The sequence below is a fragment of the Labrus mixtus genome, chromosome 17 (genome assembly GCF_963584025.1).
Source record: "Labrus mixtus chromosome 17, fLabMix1.1, whole genome shotgun sequence".
Taxonomy (NCBI): Eukaryota; Metazoa; Chordata; class Actinopteri; order Labriformes; family Labridae; genus Labrus; species Labrus mixtus.
The window spans coordinates 3,731,884-3,751,833 of record NC_083628.1 but is presented as its reverse complement, the minus strand read 5'-3'; the positions used below and the strand labels follow the sequence as shown (position 1 = coordinate 3,751,833).

Below are 19,950 nucleotides of genomic sequence, written 5' to 3'. Positions count from 1 at the left end.
CTCCACCCCCGATGAAGATGAACTTTTCCCAGGCAATGAGTGCAGACTATTTCTGTCCAAAAATGTGTGTTTTCTATGGAAGCCCAATTGCGCCAGTTAAAAAAATAAAAGTCGAAATAATGAGATAAAAAGTCTCTTCTTTTTATTTTCATTATTATGACTTTATTATCTCATAATTTCGACAAAGCCAAGTTTTCATTTTTTTTTTTTTAACTGGCGGAAATGGGCTTCCATAGTTTCCTGCTCAACAAAGCAGCAGCTTTTAGGGCAACTGCTGGTCAAGGAGCCGAACAAGCTGTGCTGAAAAACACCCAAATCTCCCAATAGAGAGCTGTGAAACAGGCTTAAACGCTAAATATGAAGAGGCTAAAAATGAGGAGGTGCTTAGACAGCAGCAGCCGTCTAAACGCCTGCTAATCCCCGAGAGGCGTTCAGAACATGACCCGTCATCAGAGGAAAAAATATTCTGCTCAAGATGTCTCAAATCAAATGTGGAGATAAAAATACAGAACACAGCGCGTTTCTGAGATGAGGTATTTACTTGAGTTTAACACTTGTTTTTTTCAGTCATAAGGCAAAAACAACAACCATCACATTATCGTGGCGTGCAGACGACGATCATTACAGTCAAATTCAAAATCGTGTTTTCAACAACATCAACACCACAACTTCACATCTCTCCTTTGTTCTTAAGGCAGCACATTTTTTTTTACAAATTAGACGACTCAAACGACGAGTCAGAGTCCTCCGTTCTCCTCCAGTTTTTGAAAAAGCGCCAGGCTGCGCAGGTGGGACTGCCTCTCGCCGTTCTTCCACAGAATCAGCAGGTGGTCCGTCGAACACGTGACCAATCCGTTCTCCTTGAAGCTCACGAACGTCTGACCAAAAGAAATAGATCATTTCAAGCACTGCTGTGACATCATATTTGCATTAGCTTACAATTACTTGACAAAATCTTACCTGCACCGCCCCCGAGTGTCCGATCAGATCCCCCGTCAGCTCCAGTGTCCTGACGTGAGGGACGTCTGCGGGTTTCTTTGAAGGAGGGCCGCTGTGTTTGTTCGATCGGCCGAAAGTCCACATCCCAAAGAAGCCTGGTTGGACGGATTCAAGAGGACAAAAGACAGAACGGTCGATTGAGCACAAACTGCACGTGTTGCCTCTTGAGCAGCCACACTACCTTAAGTATCCAGTTGAAGTTACAGTAACTCTCTTATACAGTTTACCGGACTCGAGGACATATTGAAAAACCCCCACAGCTATACGTACACCGACTTCATACAACCGGACCTTCAAAGCAGCATGAGCACACACTCGACGCCTGACCACTTCACCGCCTCTCTCTGAGTGCTGCTGGTCCCGTACACTTTCCTTTGATTTACACTACACCACATCTGGACTGCATTACTGCAAGACCTCTACGCCACCCAGACACTCAGCTGTACACACAAACGTTGAGAGCACGCTTTTTTTACTCAGTGTGATGAAATCATGAGATCAATCTCTGGATGTGTCAATGTTTTATCTCTAGTTGGAAAATCCACAGGAGGATATGAGACGACGGCTCTTTTAGATAGAATTATCATCCTGTTTGAAATGTTACATTTATATTTATTACATATTTGGGGTTTTGGCTCAGTTGGTAGAGTCGGTCGTCTCTCAGCCAGAAGGTCAGGGGTTCAATCCCCAGCTCCTGCAGCATCATGTCCGATGTGTCCTCAGGCAAGACACTTAACCCCATGACTCCCGCTGCTTGTATGAATGTATATGAATAATGATTAGGTCATTCTGATGGTTTACATTAACAAAGAAACCTCTGCCATCAGTGTGTGAATGTCATTGTGTTTGGGTAGGTGTGACCTGCAGTGTCAAAAGGACGTTGTGTAGTCAGAAGTGTGTGTGTGTGTGTGTGTGTCACCTGGAGAGGTTGGTTCTGCAGGTAAAGGGAGGTCCTGGATCTCCCACATCCTCACGCTGCCGTCTTCAGAGCACGACATGAGCTCGCTGAAATAGAGACACCTGATTTAATGATTTGATCACAAGCTGCAAAACAAGAAAATCACCTTTCATAATAAGACAAAACTTCTTCTGGATGAGATCACTTTCATTTGAATGTTTTAGGGGGGGAACACATGCGGACACAGTTAGAGGACCCTGTATCCTTCATATAGGAAACCTGTTAAATAAAATGAATCTTAACTACGGGATAATTGATGAAATAATTTGCCTAAAGTCTAGTTTTAAATACTATGATACTTTTTCAATACCACACGTTTCAAACGATACATCTGTTTTTTTTTGATGATAAAGAATCGAGGCTTAAAATAAAAACAACAAATCTTAAATTAGATTTTATCCCAAAGTTGCTGCGAGCTAAGAAATCAAATCAACACATCCTGAACCTTTCAAACCTTACTTAGCGCACACACATTATTTAAATATAAATATGTGTTTGATTGTGTAATTTGTGTTTCCACTGGAGCCATCAGAGAGCCATCAGGAGCTTTAATACGAGATGAACAAACCCTGAAAAAGCTGCTTTAATCAAATCATTGTTTTGTGTCAAAGCAAAGACGGAGAGCAGGTGCGCCCCCATGTGGAGGAGAAGTGCAGTGCAACATCAGTTTACAACAGTGGATCCCAGTCTTGGAGTCAGGAACCCCCCCCCCCCCCCCCCACAAAGGTATTACAGTTTTCTCAATCTTTTTTCTCTGAACTGTGAGTACAAATTATTTCAGATGAATCCTACTGCCTTCTTCAGTCTTTATGGAAGAGGTGAGAAACAGAAACACCTGGGGGAATGATATATTTACCTGTCAGATAACAGCATGGTGTGTAAAACATTCGAGTCATGTGCCACCTTCCTGTAGGCCACCACTGTCTTTGTCTGAACGCTGTACACATACAGGCCACTGCCCACTGCTGCCAAGATGAGCTGCGAAAAACACACAAACATCAAAGTTTTCTCATTCAACATCGACAACAACTATAAATATAACAACAGGTACCATCTCCTCATCCGATCCTCCTCACCTTGCCGTTGGTGGTCAGGTGCTGAATGGACATCTCACTGGGTTTAGGAGCGCCTATGCGTATTTCAGTCTGAGGGGAGGGGGTCTGTGACTCCTCCCACAGGATGTGCTCGTAGGCCAGGATGTTCCAATCGACCGCGTCCCATAAGATCAGCTCGCCCGCGTGAGAGCCGCTGGCAAAGAGGCCGTCTGAGGAAATGAGAAGAACAGAAGACTCTATTATGTACACATAAAACTTAAGACCCAAGAGAAGTGGAGTGAAGAGATTCTAACACCTGACTGTTGTGCACTTTTATGTTGATCTCTTCTTTAGACTTGAACAATTCAAACTAATCGTCAGATCAGAACTGAGAGGGTTTGAGGATTTCTTTTCTGTCTCTTCTTCTCCATGTGGACGTTTTTTTTTCCCCTGCATGCTTAACTTGTCTATTCTCCTCTGTAATTTTTAATTTTTTTTACATAGATTTTTATTGATTTTTTCACCATTACAAAGATCATTTAACACCCTAGTGCTCTGACATACACAGCAGTAAAAATAGGAATAAATAGAATAAATTACAAATTAAATTAAATCAGGGACAGAAAAAAATAAAAATAAAAAACAACACAAAAAAAACAGACAATACAAAAAAAAATGTGCATGTCTGCTTCTGTTACATAAGATGTTGAGGGCTGTTTTTTTGTTTTTTTATTCTCCTCTGTAATTAATAAATGGACACTCACTTTCTCTCATGACGGGAATGCAGACTTTTGGATTTTTTAACAGACTGACCGTTGATATTGATCAGAGCTCGGACCTGGTCCTGGTGGTCGGACAGGCAGCGGATCTCAGACATGGACAGAGAGGAATCAGTCGAGACCGTCAGCCTGTAGATCACTGACAAGAAAAATAATGAAACATAAAGGTCAGTCTTATTCTTCTATAAACATGTACAACATTAACAGAACAGTCTCACTTTTTAGACTTTTAGTAACCCGGTTTTCCCAGCATCCATCCCCGTTTTGAAGCCAAAGATTAAAGGTTGTTTTCTCCTTATAGCGATCTTTTTTTTTAAACAATTTAATGACCACCGAAAAAAAAAAAGATTTATTTTAGGCCTTTTTGTCTTCATTCAGAAAGGACAGAGGATAGAGTAGGAAATCAGGGAGAGAGAGAGAGAGAGTGGGGAATGGCGTGCAGGAATGGATCTGCGGGTTTTCGTTTACAGATCTATTACATATGGAGAAGCACATGGCAACAGTTTTCTTAACATTAATAGTTAAATGAGACAACTCGAGCCATTTGGAAACATTACGTAACGCCTCTGTCAGGTGCTCACCTGCTAAGCTAGCTGTTTTAGTGGACATGTGGATAACGGTATCATCGGCAAACACCTGGCCAGCAGTTTGGTAGGACAACAGTGGACCAAGTACAGACCCTTGCGGTACTCCCATACAGAGGTGTCAAGTAACTAAGTACAAATACTTCATTACCTTACTTAAGTAGAAATTTTTGGGTATCTATACTTTACTGGAGTAAATATTTTTCAGCTGACTTTTTACTTCTACTCCTTACATTTTAAAAAAGCCTCGTTACTCCGATTTCATTTCGGCTCGTCATCGTTCAAAAAAACACAAAAAAAACCAAAAAAAAAACCTATCCAGATAAATCGCGCCATCCAGATAGAGTGAATTTTATTGTGGTTGGATGAGAAGTATAAACATATACCATTCCGACACCCACCCAATTTTTCAACATTAACATTTTAATATAACATTATAGTCATTATGGCCTTTAGAAAAATGTTTTTTTGGGAAGGTGGGGTAGTGCGCTATCGGCCCCTGTGGCACTGCCTAATGGCATTTTTTCCCCTTACATTACTTTTATACTTTAAGTAGTTTTGAAACCAGTACTTTTACACTTTGAGTAAAAAGTTTGAGTTGATACTTCAACTTCTACAGAAGTCTTTTTAAACCCTAGTATCTATACTTCTACCTGAGTAATGAATGTGAACACTTTTGACACCTCTGCTCCCATACTAATGCATGTCCACAGGTCCTGTTTGTGCATGTGTGTGATTCAGGTCTGTGTGTGTGAGAAGCATGTCTCTCAGTAACAGAGTGTAAAACCATAATTCCCCTCAGGAATAAATAAAGTATATAAAATCAAAACAAATGTAGATAGTCTGCCTTACAGCACGTCCGTGTTAGAAACCCGCTCTCTTACCGATCTCTTTATCCATAGCAGCAGCGATGCAGTTCTTCGGCAGCTCAATCAAAGCAGTTACTCCTGCAGAATGTCAGAATGTGAGCAAACACACGGGTCAGAGGGTGAGCATGTGTTGGGAGCGTTCTTTTTATGACAGTCGCTCTTCCTTCTGTTTGTCCTCACCTGTGTCGCTGTGGTTCTGTCTCTGACACTGCAGCTGGAAGTCTTTGCTCCACACACACAGCTCGCCGCCGCCAGAGACCCACACACACAGCCGCTCCAGCACCAGCAGACACTGAATTGAGACGCACACATTTATCAGCTCGTTAAAAAACATACATATGATCCTTTTTGATTCGGTCACACGCTCTCAGAAATATCAGCAGAGGAAAAGAAATCAAATAGAATTAGCCTATGGATGTTGTAATTAACCTTGATCTGTGATCAGGAGGAGTTAATTAGCCTTTTTATCTTAAATCATCGCTGGCAGAACAATCTTTAGCGACAAACATTTTAATTAGTATGTAAGACATCCAGCCAATACAAAGTTAATTACCCACAGCCGGATGACACGATGGAATAACCAAGAAAATCTAACGTGAAGGACCGCATCGCGCTGAACACTGTGCGGACACCCTAACCCAATTTAAACACAACTTCTTTTATAACGTTACAGTCTGGATTCTTTTAAACGATGGAGGGTATCGAAAAGAAGCTTCAGATCTTCTGTGACTTTCTGAACCAAAAGCTGCAGCGAGCGAAGAAAAGAGAGAGAAAGAAGTGACTAAGTTGCACAAATATGTTGCCAACATTTCAGAACCCAAACATTGGCAACGTATTTGTGCAATTTAGACGGTGTGCAGGAGTTTGCCTGCATTTATTGAAGTTTTTTAGGGTCCTTTTTGGGCCGTACTTGGATAGGACAGCTGAAGAAAGACAGGACAAGTTGGGAGGATAGAGTGGGGGATGACATGTAGCAAAGGATTGAGGTCGGATTTGAACCCACAGCAGCTGCCTAGGGGGGCAGGGCTTTTCCATTGCCGCTCCCACCCTCTGGAACTCACTCCCAAAAAACATCAGAGACTCCCCCACACCTCACCTCCTTCAAGAAATCCCTCAAAACTCACCTCTTCAATACTGCCAACAACCACTAACTCCCCCCCTCCCCCCACCCTACATTACTTCATCATTGTACTGTCCTGTCGTTTTTTTGTTTTGTTTTATTGTTTTATGTTTTTGTCAAAGCGTCTTTGAGTTTTTAGAAAAGCACTATACAAAACTAATGTATTATTATTATTATTATTATTATTATTATTATTATTATTATTGCCTATTATGACCGCTAGGCTATCTGGCGCCGTTTGCCTGCAATGTTTGGAAATGAAAAACAAGAAAATAACCCAGTACTGGGGCTGCAAGGTGGTGCCAGTGGTTAACGCTTGACGCCTCACAGCGAGGAGGTTCCTGGTTCTAATCCCCGTCGGACAGGAGCCTCTCTGTGTGGAGTTTGTGTGTTCTCTCCAGGTACTCCGGCTTCCTCCCACAGTCCAAAGACATGCTCGTTAGGTTAACTTATGACTCTGAGTTGACTGTAGGTGTGAATGTGATTGACAGGCGACCGGTCTAGAGTGTAACCCCGCCTCTCGCCCAATGGCAGCTGGGATCGGCTCCAGTCAGAGCAACGCTAAACGGCAAAAAGCGGTATAGATATGGATGGATGGAACCCCGTATCGGGCACCTAGGATTATTATCTATCTGTGGTATCCAAAGAGGTATCGTCATTGTTTTTGACTAGAATCTGTCCATGTTTAAACATTTTGCAACCCTAGTGTTACGTTATACCTACTGTTTTTTTTATGGGTTTGAAATGGGTTTTATAATTTCCCTTTTTTTAAATACTAAAGGAATAAAAAAACGGGAAAAGTTGTTCATCCAAACCAGGTGTAAAATAAAAAAAACAGTACTTGACGAGACATAATTTAAAACAGCTTCATGACTTCATGATTCACCTTCACAGAGGACTGCAGGTCTGAAATGGTCTGAACCCTGTTCCCAGTATCGGGATCCCACAGCTGACAAACAAACGTTAAGTAAAACGACACAATCACAACAATTAACATGACAACATCATATTTGTTTTTTGACGCGAGGATACGCTGAGACTCTTGTCCGAGGAGGCCGTGATGAGCGACGTGTGCGGCAGGGCTCCGTTATTACAGGTGAAGGTGGTCATGGCGGTGATTTGCTGGGAATGGCCTCTCAGCTCCTGCAGCCGCTCTCCGGTCTAACAGTTAGCAGGAGAAAAGAAAAAGAAATTTAAAAAGCAATTAGTGGTTTGCTGTGACGAGTGCAATTTCACAATGCAGTGAAATCATCGACTTGCAAAGTATCACCTCGACATTCCACACCAGAACGAGGCCGTCGTCCCCTGCCGAGGCACACCTGGGAGAGAGAGAGAGAGAGAAAAAAAATAAATAACAGCTATGAGACGCTTCTTGCGAGAGGAGTCTCCATTTCAGCGGAGATGTGCACTTGGCAGCGAATTTACCCGGTTAATCTCTATCTGTGCGAGAAATAACTTCCCGTGGCTCCATCTCCACCTGAGAAACCTTTCCAAAAAAAAACATCTGTTCTGCTGGTTTTTACACCTCCACTTGGCCTTTGACTCCCAGCCGTCCACACTACCCGCTCGCAAAACCAACAGACAGGATGAGCGGATAAAAAAAAAAAGAGAGAGATAAAATGAGAAGAGGGGAACTGTCGAGGATACATTTTTTTCGGACTTCAAAAGCAATCTGGAGAGAATTTTCTGGCCTTTGCCCCCCGACTGTGGACCTGTGTGCGGAGAGGACGAGACCCCAGAGGAGGGGGGTTATTACTGGAGGAGACCAGGCGTGAACAAGCCCCCCCACCTCCTCACACACACATACTTAGTTCTGTTATAAATCCCAATCTGGCCACTTATGCAGAGCCACTGTAGCATGCCGGTGTGTAGCATGTTTCCACAAAGGAGAGCAGGTGCAAAAAGCTTTATGTGTGTGTGCGTGTGTGTATGGACACAGCATTAAGGCTTTCGGCTTCTACTGTACTGTGCACACACACACAATCACACAGTGGTGATGATTGGGCTCTTGTCATGCTCTGTAAGTTTGCTGTAGGTGAGGATCTCCTGTCAATCACAGAGGGGATAGAGGCCAGCCAAGGGTAGAGAGGAGAGAGGTTAGAAAGCGAGAGAGAGGGGTGGGGGGGTGTTGGGGGGGGGGGGTGTTTTGGGTCGTGGTCTGCTTACCTGAAGTCATCAATCTGCACCAGAAATCGAACAATGTCAAAATGTCCTTTCAGCACCTGCAGCTCAGTGAACCAGTTTTTGGGCTGTTCCTCTCCGATGCACAACACGGGGCTTTTCTGCAAGACACAGGGGGTGGGGGGGGGGGGGGGGGGAGAGGAGTGAGACAAACAGGCTGAGCTGCAGAAGGAGACAGTGGGGACTAAGAGTGTTTAGGTATTTTCCATTTTCTACAACTTTACACCCTCTCTGTTGTACATTTCAGAGGGAGTAATGTCCTTTTTACGGCACTGCATTTATACAACTGTGAAGCAGGGGTCGTCAAGACGGCCCCCGGCTTTAAAACTTGTGGCTCACATCAAACAATGTCGACGACTGTTTGGACACCACGGCATCAAAAATAGAAGTCCGGATCCCGACGACGACGAGTCACTTCTTGTATTTTAATTAACAGAAATTGCAAGCGGACTCCTTCACACTGTCAAAATTGCAATAAATACGTCATCATTGTTTGGTACTGAAACGTCGCCGACATATTTGTGTATTTTAGACGTTGCTGTCTCTCTTTCTCTTGCTGCAACTTTTTTTTTCTTTTTTTTTTAAGTTTTTTTTGTCTTTAAAGCTTTTCAATAGATCATTAAAACATCAGCAGTTGTCCTTCAAAACACGAGGTATCAAAAAGTCTCAAGAGATCTCACAACCTCTCTGTGAAGATCTCTTTCAAATAAAGCTTTTACCTCATAACAATATTATAAGATTGGTCAGACTTTTAAAAAAATTAGCTACTTTTAGTTTCTCTGATGTAAGTATGCTGCTCCCTCTTCTCGGAATCGGTTGCAAGATACTTTAAATCTTCGGGAGCTGGTTTCCTTGAATGTTTTTAAAGGTCGTCTTAATGACCTGAGGCAGAAACATCTGACTGGAGATGTTTCAGCTAACTCGTGTTGCCCTTTTTGATCGCTTTGTTGCTGATGACTTATGACAGATTCTGATGAACTGGTTTCTTTTTGTGATTCCTGTATTTATGTTCATTGTTGTTAAGTGTTTTATGTCTGAAACCCTGTAATCGTGCTGCTGCCTGTCTTGGCCAGGACGCTTCTTGTAAAAGAGATTTTTAATCTCAATGAGACTTTTTTCTGGTTAAATAAATAAAAAAAATAAGGATTTACAGCTTTCTTTGTGAAATATGACAGAAAATGAAGAATATTTTTTTTGTTTGGGACTGTTGGTTGGACTGCAGGAGGAATTCAGGGGCAGGCTGAAGACCGCCGGGTAGTCGGCCCGGGTTCAACTCCGACCTGTGGCTCCTTTCCCGCATGTCACTCCCCACTGTCTCTCTCTCTCTGATTTCTGATTATCCACTGTCCTATCTCTAGGATAAACGCCCAAAATAACCCCGCCCCCTGTCCCCAGAAAGAAAGAAGTAATTGGGAAACAGTTCTGAACTTTCCCACGTTTTGATTTCATACACTAAACCATTAATCAGCAGCTGAATCCATAATGAGCACATTGTTATTGCAGCTCTAACAAGCTTATCAAATACAACGCATTGTTAAAGATTAGAGAGTCCAAAAATGTTAGAAAGCGTTTAAAAACAGAGTGACTATTTATCTTCCCCGTCCGCCTCTCTTCAGAAGTCTTCAGGTTCAGAGACACGTTTCCCCTCCCCCTCCCTTAAACTTCACTGAACATTAACATTTTTAATGCACAAGGAAGCCGGAGTCCATTCGACCTCCCTTTCTTGAATAGACACTTCCATAAACACATTTTTAAAAATGACGGACACGTGCAAAAAGTTTAGCTCTAGGCTGGGGGTGGAGATACCAGAATCCCACTGTGACATCACAAGGAGAGCACATTTGAAACGGTGCATTTTTGCTCCGTGTTTTAAGACTTGTGCAGACCACAAACGAAGAACTGGATGGATTTATTTCACATTTTGTGGGTCAGAAGACACTCAGGTTACCCAAATAGATATTAAAAAACACTGTAGAAGTGGATTTTTCATAATGTGTCCCCTTTAAAACATCTGCAGGTTTAATGGGTGTGTACAGAAGTAGCCTGAGCATTCATGAAAAGGAGATTCATCATGTAAATAAAGAGTGAAAAGCAGGTAAGTAAAGCACACATACATGAGAATAAGATGAGGTATGAATGAATCTTACCTCCACTGAACCCTGAGCCTCTCGACCCCCAAGAATCCACCGGAACATGACGTCGTTTTTTTTTTCAGCGATAAACGTTTAAATATAAGAATGAAGCCAGTTTACATATTTATCTTCTTATGTGTCGAAAACGAAACTTACGTAGCTACGTGAGCAAACATAAAATGTAACAAACAAGCTCGCGTTACAGGCGCAGACATGTAAACATGTAAACAAACAGTCACCTGAATCTCTTCCGCTTTAACGCATTTATCGTCTTTGTAAGAATGTTTCGCGTTTTTTTTTTTATTAGGCGAATAATTTATACAAGACTGAGAAATGTACGGTTATACATACACCGTTTTGTTGGCTAGCTACATGATATATATATATAAAAAAAAAGGTGCATTTCAGATTTGAGTCAGGAGGATCACAACAAACCATTCATGTGACTCAAGCTACGGAAGCCTCGGTTGGACACAATTCATTCAGGCCGACACGCGTGGGAATGTGAGTACAAACAACTGTAGACAACAAACAATTTGTTTTAATGGTTCAGTTTGAAGGAAACTCGACTTTTATGTGTGTTATTGTATCTAGTAATCATGTTTGGCTTAGAAATTGTATTATTATTATTATTATTATTATTATTATTATTATTATTATTTAGCATCAATATATATATATATATACTGTACATTCTATATATTTTATTATATTATTATATTAGTCTATATTATATAACATTTCATTATATTACACTATATTGTTCATATTGCACTATATTATATTAAATTATATAACTGCACTCTGCATTACTGTGGTACAACACTGCCTCTCTTCTCTGATGTTTACATTACTTGCTGCTATTTTTCATACCAAGTCACTTTAATCATCACTTGTCACTTTATCTTGTCATTCTCTGCAAATACTGTCTCAATTTCCAAATTTCCATGCATAGTTAACTTCATCATTCATTTTTTACCTGTATATACCCCCTGTTTTTATTTTTATTTATCTCATCTATTCTGTTTAATGTGTATTTTGAACCTTACTTGTCTGTGTTGCTGCAACGCCCGAATTTCCCCTCTGGGGATCAATAAAGTTTTATCCTATCCTAAATCATCATCAGACCTGTTTTAAAATGTTCAAAAATAGCCTTCGTTCGGCTAACATAAGAGTAAACACTAACATAGGTAAAACATCCTTTACCTTAGCCTACTGCACGTGCTGCACTCACCTGGAACACAAACACACAAAATACATTAAAAGTCTTTTATTAATTTTTTTAACATGGGTCAATATAAAAAACTTGATCACATATTGCTGCTCATGAGTGAAACTATTTTTAACAGTATTTTTGCCTTCTCTGCATACTTATTTTCTTGTTAGTGAAACATTTATTTATTTTTTCTTTGTCATTTGTTTGTTTTTATTGTTCTCTCGACATTATGTAAAATTCAAGCTTTGGTAATGTTTTCACTGACAAAAAAGAAGTCCAAAAGACATTTGTTAGTCAGATGTGTAGCCTACAGGATTTACACACAAATGTATCTGATATCACAGTGACAGAAAAACACGAGCTTATATTGAATATTGGACAATGATAGAAATATTTTAAGTGAGTTTGTTCAGCAAATCAATGTGTAAAAAATGTATCTCTGTGTCAAACTCTACACAAACACCAATGTGCACAGTGAAGCTTAAACATCCAAATACAGTGTCAACAAACTAAACTTTATTTTAATTTTTAAAGGAGGGGGAAGTTATTTTACAATCACACAGTCATAGTGCATACATAGCACTTTGTATCCTGTGTTTAAATAGTGTCATACTCCTTATTACAGCTAGATGGCAGTGTGTAACAATCCCATGAGATCAGAGGAAAGTTCAAACCTTCATTAGTCTGGAGATAACAAGTAGAGTCACAAATGTCTCCCCCTCATTTATATGATTGGGAGTACAATTCTTGAAAGATGAATTGTAATTTTTTTTGTATTTTCTGTTCTACTTCCAACCCTCTCTGAACTACATTTTTCTTATTTCCCCTTATGTCTCACATCCTTCTTTTGACTTCTACTTTCATTTTTTGCTTCCATATTTTCCCCCTGTTTCTTATTCTCCTCTTCTCAGCGTCTCCCTTGTTAACACACACAGATACACACACAGTCACACATCACCCTAGCTGTGTCTACTGCTGCTCCTCCGATTGAGACGACACGCAGTGTAGGGGCCTGTGACCTTCATGGTGGCTCAGATCTGCGGCTGGCACTGATTTCTGATTTAGTGTCGATCCGCCGCGCTTGTCAGGGGCTGCGAGGTGCTTTCCATGCGGTAATAGAAAAGCTCAAGGGCAGCTGAAGAGAGGAGGAGGGTTAGGGAGAGGGATTGGTTGAGGTGCACTGAATGGGTTTTAGATTTGGCGATGGGTGATGCTCTGTTTGTTTAACTATGTGTCAGACAGCTGAATGAATGGGTCAAACACGTACACAGAGGAGAAGTGCTTTGAAACAGTTGGCTGTATAAATATTTAAAAGATGTAAAAGCATGTGATAGAAAAGCAAAGACTGCCAGTGAGGCTGTAAGCACAGAGCAGTACTAACACCAGCATGCTATTTATGTGGCCAACATGCTTATTCTAATAGGGTTGAGTGTGCAGATTCATTGATTTAGTTTTGTGTGTATAAGTATTCTAACATTTAGCATATATTAGCACTAAACACACTCAAATGCTAATGGGAATGTAATGTGTTTGTCAGGTTCTTGTGTGTAAACAAACATATGGAAAAGATAAAACGTGGACCTGATTATTGCTTTAGACGTAAAGTAAAAGATCAGCAAAGAAACTATGATTCATCCTCTGGATAATATAAGTATTTGTACCAATTTCATAACCCCTTCTAAGGAGAAAAGCTGAATTTTTCAAAAGGTATCATCATGTAAAGATGGGGTTAAATTAAAAAGAGAGTATTTAAAAAAAAAAGAGATAAACAGAAAAGTCAAGTCTCATGTGTTTATCTTGGAGAAACAGGAGAAACAGGAGCTTGTTTCTGACTGCAGCAGCCTCAGTCTGGTGGAGACGACGTGTCAAATTTGACCAATGGCAGGAATCAGCTGAGAGGGGAAGTCATGATGTGATGGCCGCCATAAATACTCCTCACATAAACACCAGAGTCAGAGCACAGAAACAACTCCGCCTGCTCTTTCTTCTTCTTCTTCTTCTTCTTCTTCTTCTCCCTCCTCCATAGAGCCCGATCTCATCCCCGCTATCTCCTCCCCGTAAGGAAAACAAATGGTTATGATGATGGAAAAGGAATTAAGCCGTAATTTAACAATAGAACCAACAACAGTATTCAATAACAGGCCCCCTCTCTCGCTGCGCGGGAGGCGTCTTGTAGCAGAGAGAGTCTCATTCTTGACCAACACACTTCACTGTCCCTCTTCATCAGGCTTTCACTGTGTCCTGCTTTACCTCCTGTGGCCTCTGCTTCACTCAGTCCTCAACACAATGCCTTCAGACCCCAATCAATGACACTCAGGATTTATCTACAATTTCTGTTTCTTTGCAGTCCGATGAAAAGTCTCATAATAAACTCTAAAATAGCGGTGCATTATTGGTATCATTTATATGGGTTTAATAGCAGTGGGAGTGGAACAAAAATGCTGATATGGCAATATATCCTCGACCTGACTTGTGATTATTTTCTATTGAAAACACTAGTGTCAAATATTTATATTTAAATTAAGAAAGAATGCAGCGCTCTTAACAGATGTCTCTCCTCTTAACTCGCTGCGTCACTACTCTTACGACATGACTGAGGGTAACACGGGCGAGTTATTTAGCACAAGGAATATGTTTATAGTGGGAAAACAGAAGAAGAAGAAAACCGTGGTGAAGAGATGTTAAAGAATGACGCATGTTGAGAGAGGAAACAGAAACCATATTTCAGGGAATAAATACATTGATCCTGCACTTTACTTTTTTTTTTTAAAGGGCATTTTGTGTTTTCCCTTTAATCAGATAACTTGATGTTTCATGATATGATTGTCTTGCAATAATTCCCTATCACAGAATCCCTGTATTGTAATATCATCATTATCGTGCACCATGCATTACATCATATCGCATCATATCATATCGTATGGCATTTTAATGAATCTGTATCAAATTGTATTGAATCGATTTTATCATATCATAATTAATCTTATCCTATTATATTGTATGGTATCATATCGTACCGTACTGTATCACATCGTATCGTACTGCATTGTATTATATCATATTGTATGAAATCAGCAGTTACCCTATAATTCACCCTTAACTTACAGTATTAGGAAGCTGTGCAGCGAGATTATTGTGAACATTTCCTTCAACTAAATACGATGGATGATTTGTTTTTCTTTCCTGTCCAATTCTTTTTTTTAACGGAGGACCTGAGCGTAAATGCATCCATACATTTTATTTAATAAATTTTCTGTCATTTGCCGTAGTTTTTGGAGATCTTTACTTATTTATCTCTAGGTAACGCCGGTTGTCGTGTGATTGTGAGTCTATTTTTGGTGACTTATTTTTCTAGTTATCTTGGGAAACACGACGAGCTTTGTCAGTAGTCAGGATAAAAAAAAACATCCACGTAACTTTTTAGTGTTATTTCTGTCAGTGACCCCTTGACTCCTCTTCTGTGATAAATGTACTGTAAGAACTTATTAAAACAAAGGGCGTGAGGAGTTGATTAAAATATTTATAAATATAGTAATCCAAATAGGATCATGGTTTAAATCTGACCAGGGAGGATGTCTGGGTGTATCCAAGCTTGTCACTTTGATTTGTCACATGAGTCTGACTGTAATTGGTGTGTTTCAGTCATCATAGGTTAATTATCAGCCCTGACCTATTACACACACACACACACACACACACACACACACACACACACACACACACATAGTTTAAACATGTGGAGGAGAGGACTACTTTTGTACAAATTAAAAAACTTAGAAGACAAACAGCTCAGTGATGTAAAGCTGTTGTTTCTCTTTGACTCCGTATCCTCCCCCCCTCTCTCTCTCTCTCTCTCTCTCTCTCTCTCTCTCTCTCTCTCTCCCTCTCTCTCTCTCTCTCTCTCTCTCACATCATAACTGTCTGTCTCACCCCTCCCTCCCTCTCCCTCCCTCCCTCCCTCATTTGGTGACCCGCTAATGTTCTGTTCATTTTCTCTTATGAATAGATAATGGGCAAAAATCAAATCTCTTCATTTGCATGTAATACAATTAAGACCCTTTTCAAACAATGACAAATGGAGGGAGCAGCGAGGTGTCAATCAGCCGTCGTCGGTGAGAGAGCCGAGACAGCGACGGGGCCGACCGACTCGTTTTTTAACCGAAATTAATAAAAACCTTCAAATGGGATTTTCTCGCCAACATCTGGCATAACAATCTCCAAGATACTCCGTGATTCTGCCTGTCAAATAAAATTAAACTCCTCATGAATTTAGATTCATAACTCAAATGTGAAACCCACCAGGCCTCTAGGCGATATCCCTTATCCCCCTAAAAACAAAATAACTCGTTTTTTCTTATATAGATAATAACATAATATTAAGATCAACTTCTTTTTTTTGCAAAAGACATAGTTGGATAAAAAAAAATGCAAAACATGTACAGCTCAGGTGCTGGGAATATCGATGATTTCAGACACAATGACATTAGCTTTGGTGCTGAGATAATGTTAGCGCTGACTAAAAGCGGTTAGCTCCTACGTAAAAGTCTGTGTTCAAATAACACTTGCATGCTTCAACATACTTGGCAGTTTTTTCTTTCTTTCTGTGTCTCTTCTCTCCACTCTCATCCTTTAGATTCCTTTATGCTAAGCTACGCTAACTATTTTTGGCTGCAGCTTCACAATTAGCCAACAAAAATGACAGCAGTAGTAGCTAACAGCACGGCTAGCCTGGCTCTATTTTTAAAAATTTACAAAATCTGCTGACCAGCACCTCTAGAGCTCACAATAAACTTTTATTTATGTGTTGATTTGTAAATAAATCTTTTGTGAAAAGTTGTGTTTTTAGGGAGTTATGCACAAGATCCCAGAATCTTAGCTTCAGAGACGAGATAGCTGTTTCCGTCTTTCTCCCGTCTTTAAAGTAAGAAACAACTTAGCTTCTGGAAAATAAATACTCCAAATAAAGGATATAAATAATTCATGGGTGAGCCAGAGATGTGTTCCTTCTTGGGTTTTATTTTTGGCATAGCCTAGTTAGCTGTTTCTCTTCTATGTAAGTCTTGCTAAGCTAAGCTAACCGACTAGCTTCATACTTAATGGAAAGATATGTGAGTGGTAATCTTTTCATTAGACTTTCCTTAGGTAGCCAGGAAGTGTATTTCCTTAAATGTTGCAAAAATGGTGGCCCTTTCAATTGAATATTTATACACATGAATAATACACAATATATATTCATACAAAAATATAATTCATATCATTTTATTCCAACATACCTTTTAGTTAGCACAAATATGAGCATACAAAACACATTATCCACAAACACACACATGCATGCACACCTTTACATGCACACACACATCTTGTTCTTGCACACACACACACACTCTCTCTCACACACACACACACACACACACACGCAGGAAAATTAATGAGCTCTCATTCATAATCCAGGAGAGAGAGAGCCATATTCACCCTTGGATGGTTTATTGACTGATTTCATTTATTTGTGTGGAATAAATAGGAGGTAAACATTGGCTCACTCTCACATTTTCCGCGACACACTCGCTGCACAGCATTCTGGGAGAAATGATCCCACCAGCAGCAGGGTCACTGATTGGCTACCTCGTCAGTGTGTGACAAATTACCCAATGAGAAATAGGTTACCCGTTTCCACAAACTAATTAACCCGGGTGATAGTGAAACAAATTATTACATTTATGTAATATTATTTCACATGTGTTGCTTGACTACAAAAATCTTCATCCTGGTGCTTCACTGCCTCCGGATCGCTTCTTCTGTTTCTGTAAAAACACACAGACATCATGGACGACCTTTACATACTGCGTACAAGTAGACGAGATCATTTCATACTTTAACCCCATGAAGTAATTTAAATGTAAAATAGTCAAACATTGATGCTCATTTTTGCTAATTACTTTACATATAGAAGCAGTCGAGCCGTGGAATCCAATATGGGGATCAAGACCCTTTTATATGCTCACAAAATAAACCTGAGAGGCAAATATTGTTTCTATGCAGACGACTTGCTGCTGGACCCGCTTGACTCCAACTGCTACATCTATTAATTCAGCGTTCATTTTTTTATTTTAACTGTTAAAGGTAGAGTCAGCAGTGCAGCTTGTAAACACAGCATTCAAATCGGGGCCCCTCCTCCTGGGCTCATCGGCACCATACAGAAAAAAAATGGGAAAAGCCATTAATTTAGCGAGCTAGCACAAGATAACTGCCGGTGTTTGGAACCTTCCTGTACACTAAAACAAAAAATGCTACTGACGCTATACCTCGAATGTCAATATTAGAGCTGCATAAGTTAACATGATGAGTCCTCACTCTTTTATTATCATAATGGTTGTTCATTTTATTATTAGACAGATCAGTCAATTTTCATACTTTCTCGTTCCTGCTAATACCTGCATGTACTTTTACCATTATAACTGGAACTGCAGCCATAAATCTGGCTGTTGCTGTCAGTGGGTAAAGTCGGTCGTCTCTCAACCAGAAGGTCGAGGGTTCGATCCCCAGCTCCTGCAGCCACATGTCCGATGTGTCCTCGGGCGAGACACAACCTGTATTGCTCCCGCTGCTTCGTCTGCGGCGTATGAATGTGTATGAATGGGATTAGTTACTTCTGATGGTCTCACTACAGCAGCCTCTGCCATCAGTGTGTGAATGTGTAGGTGTGACCTGCGGGGTAAAAGCGCTTTGAGTAGTCAGAAGACTAGAAAAGCGCTTTACAAGCTCAAGTCCGTTTACCATTTATTGTTGTTTCTCTGTTGGTTTGTCTCGCTCCATCTCTCTTTCTCCAGGCCCAACACACTCAGCAGATTTCTGTCCAGCATGAGTCTGGTTCTGCTCGATGTTTCTACCTGTTAAGTTCGCTCTTAGGGCTGTGCACATGGTTGAGTTGTGTTGCCTTGAATGACATTATCAGTCCTTCCTATATCATCATACAGTTTTTGATTCTAATATCATCGTTTGACTTCAACTGTTGTAATGATTATCCGTCGTTTATCACAGCTTTACTGTTTCTGCTTATAGTTCATGCACATCCAGATTTCAACGCCAACAGGCTGATAGTCACTATGATGGCAGGTGAACACCTCTTCTCCCTCAGTCTGTGTGATGTGTGTGTAACTACCACCTTTTTTATGGCACATTTGCCACCAAAGTTTTGTACAGTAAGAGAACTCAGTTTGCCAAAGACATGACACCAAAGACCTGCTTTCAGGTTTAAATCCACCTTCATATATCAGATCGTTTGTTACTGTGATCAAGATATTTTGATTTAAATTAACTCTTTTCCTGTTGGAAAAATAAAAAAGGCCTGGGAGGCAGAATAAGAACTTTAAAGCTAGTCGTGTTTTTGGTTGACTACATGTTATAAATAAACAGCCAAATTTTCATCTCTATGAGGCGTCATATTTTGCAGGTTTGTGTTCATTATTTTGTCTTTCTTTTTTCAGGCCAAAGCTTCATAGATTAAAGAATAACACTTGCAGCCCTGGAGATATTTATCAGTTTCATCCTCCCTGAGATTGAGTTTGACAGCTCTAATCTTGCCTAAATTATTTTGGGATTGGAGCGTTTTGGTTTGTTGACCTGCATATATTCTCATTCAGACACTCCGGCTGTAAAAAAAAAATCTTCAATTTGATGATGAAGGTTTTTTTTTATAGAACTGGTCTGGTGATTTACAGAATAATTATTAATTCCTGAATTCAAAAGCTGCGAAACTTGCAGCTATACTTTCACAAAGGATCGAGTGTTTCAAACGAGCACTGTAGAACTGGAGGCAGTGATGAAATGTGTAAAAGTATTAATGAAAAAATACTACATTAATGTTACATGCACTCAAAAGTGAATGTGCATCAAACTTGGAGATAATGTTCAATAATATTCCTCTTTTCAACACATTTTGTTGTTTCTCTTTAAAATGTGAATCTGCACTGTATATAGCTGAGTAAAATTATCATGTTGCCTTTAGAATCGAGGTGAACAGAAGAGTTAAGATGCATGAAACTATGAACGTAAATCATAACTCAAAATTTCCCCAGTTG

General features: G+C 40.2%; 1 protein-coding gene across 2 annotated transcripts; it reads right to left on the bottom strand.

The window, feature by feature from the left end:
* Positions 1–520: 520 nt before the first annotated feature.
* On the bottom strand, positions 521–11,065 carry wdr41 (WD repeat domain 41). 2 transcript variants are annotated; one of them, XM_061061435.1, is made up of 13 exons: positions 10,672–11,065; positions 8,510–8,625; positions 7,614–7,662; positions 7,376–7,504; positions 7,230–7,292; positions 5,404–5,515; positions 5,239–5,301; positions 3,805–3,909; positions 3,034–3,221; positions 2,814–2,935; positions 1,919–2,004; positions 961–1,094; positions 521–878 (listed from the first exon to the last, which is right to left on the bottom strand). In XM_061061435.1, exons 1-13 carry the CDS (start codon positions 10,717–10,719, stop codon positions 738–740), a joined length of 1,356 nt encoding a protein of 451 aa, XP_060917418.1. In that variant the 5' UTR covers positions 10,720–11,065; the 3' UTR covers positions 521–737. The 2 variants fall into 2 exon arrangements, with proteins under 2 accessions (XP_060917418.1, XP_060917419.1); XM_061061436.1 differs by lacking the exons at positions 8,510–8,625; positions 10,672–11,065 and adding an exon at positions 7,769–8,251.
* Positions 11,066–19,950: the final 8,885 nt, after the last annotated feature.

Excerpts from the sequence above, each read along its gene's own strand:
- wdr41 (XM_061061435.1), bottom strand. The coding sequence starts at position 10,719 with ATGTTCCGGTGGATTCTTGGGGGTCGAGAGGCTCAGGGTTCAGTGGAG. Across the intron at positions 8,626-10,671 it reads AGGCTCAGGGTTCAGTGGAG|AAAAGCCCCGTGTTGTGCAT; the intron begins GTAAGATTCATT and ends TGTGTCTTGCAG. Across the intron at positions 7,505-7,613 it reads TTCTGGTGTGGAATGTCGAG|ACCGGAGAGCGGCTGCAGGA; the intron begins GTGATACTTTGC and ends GCTAACTGTTAG.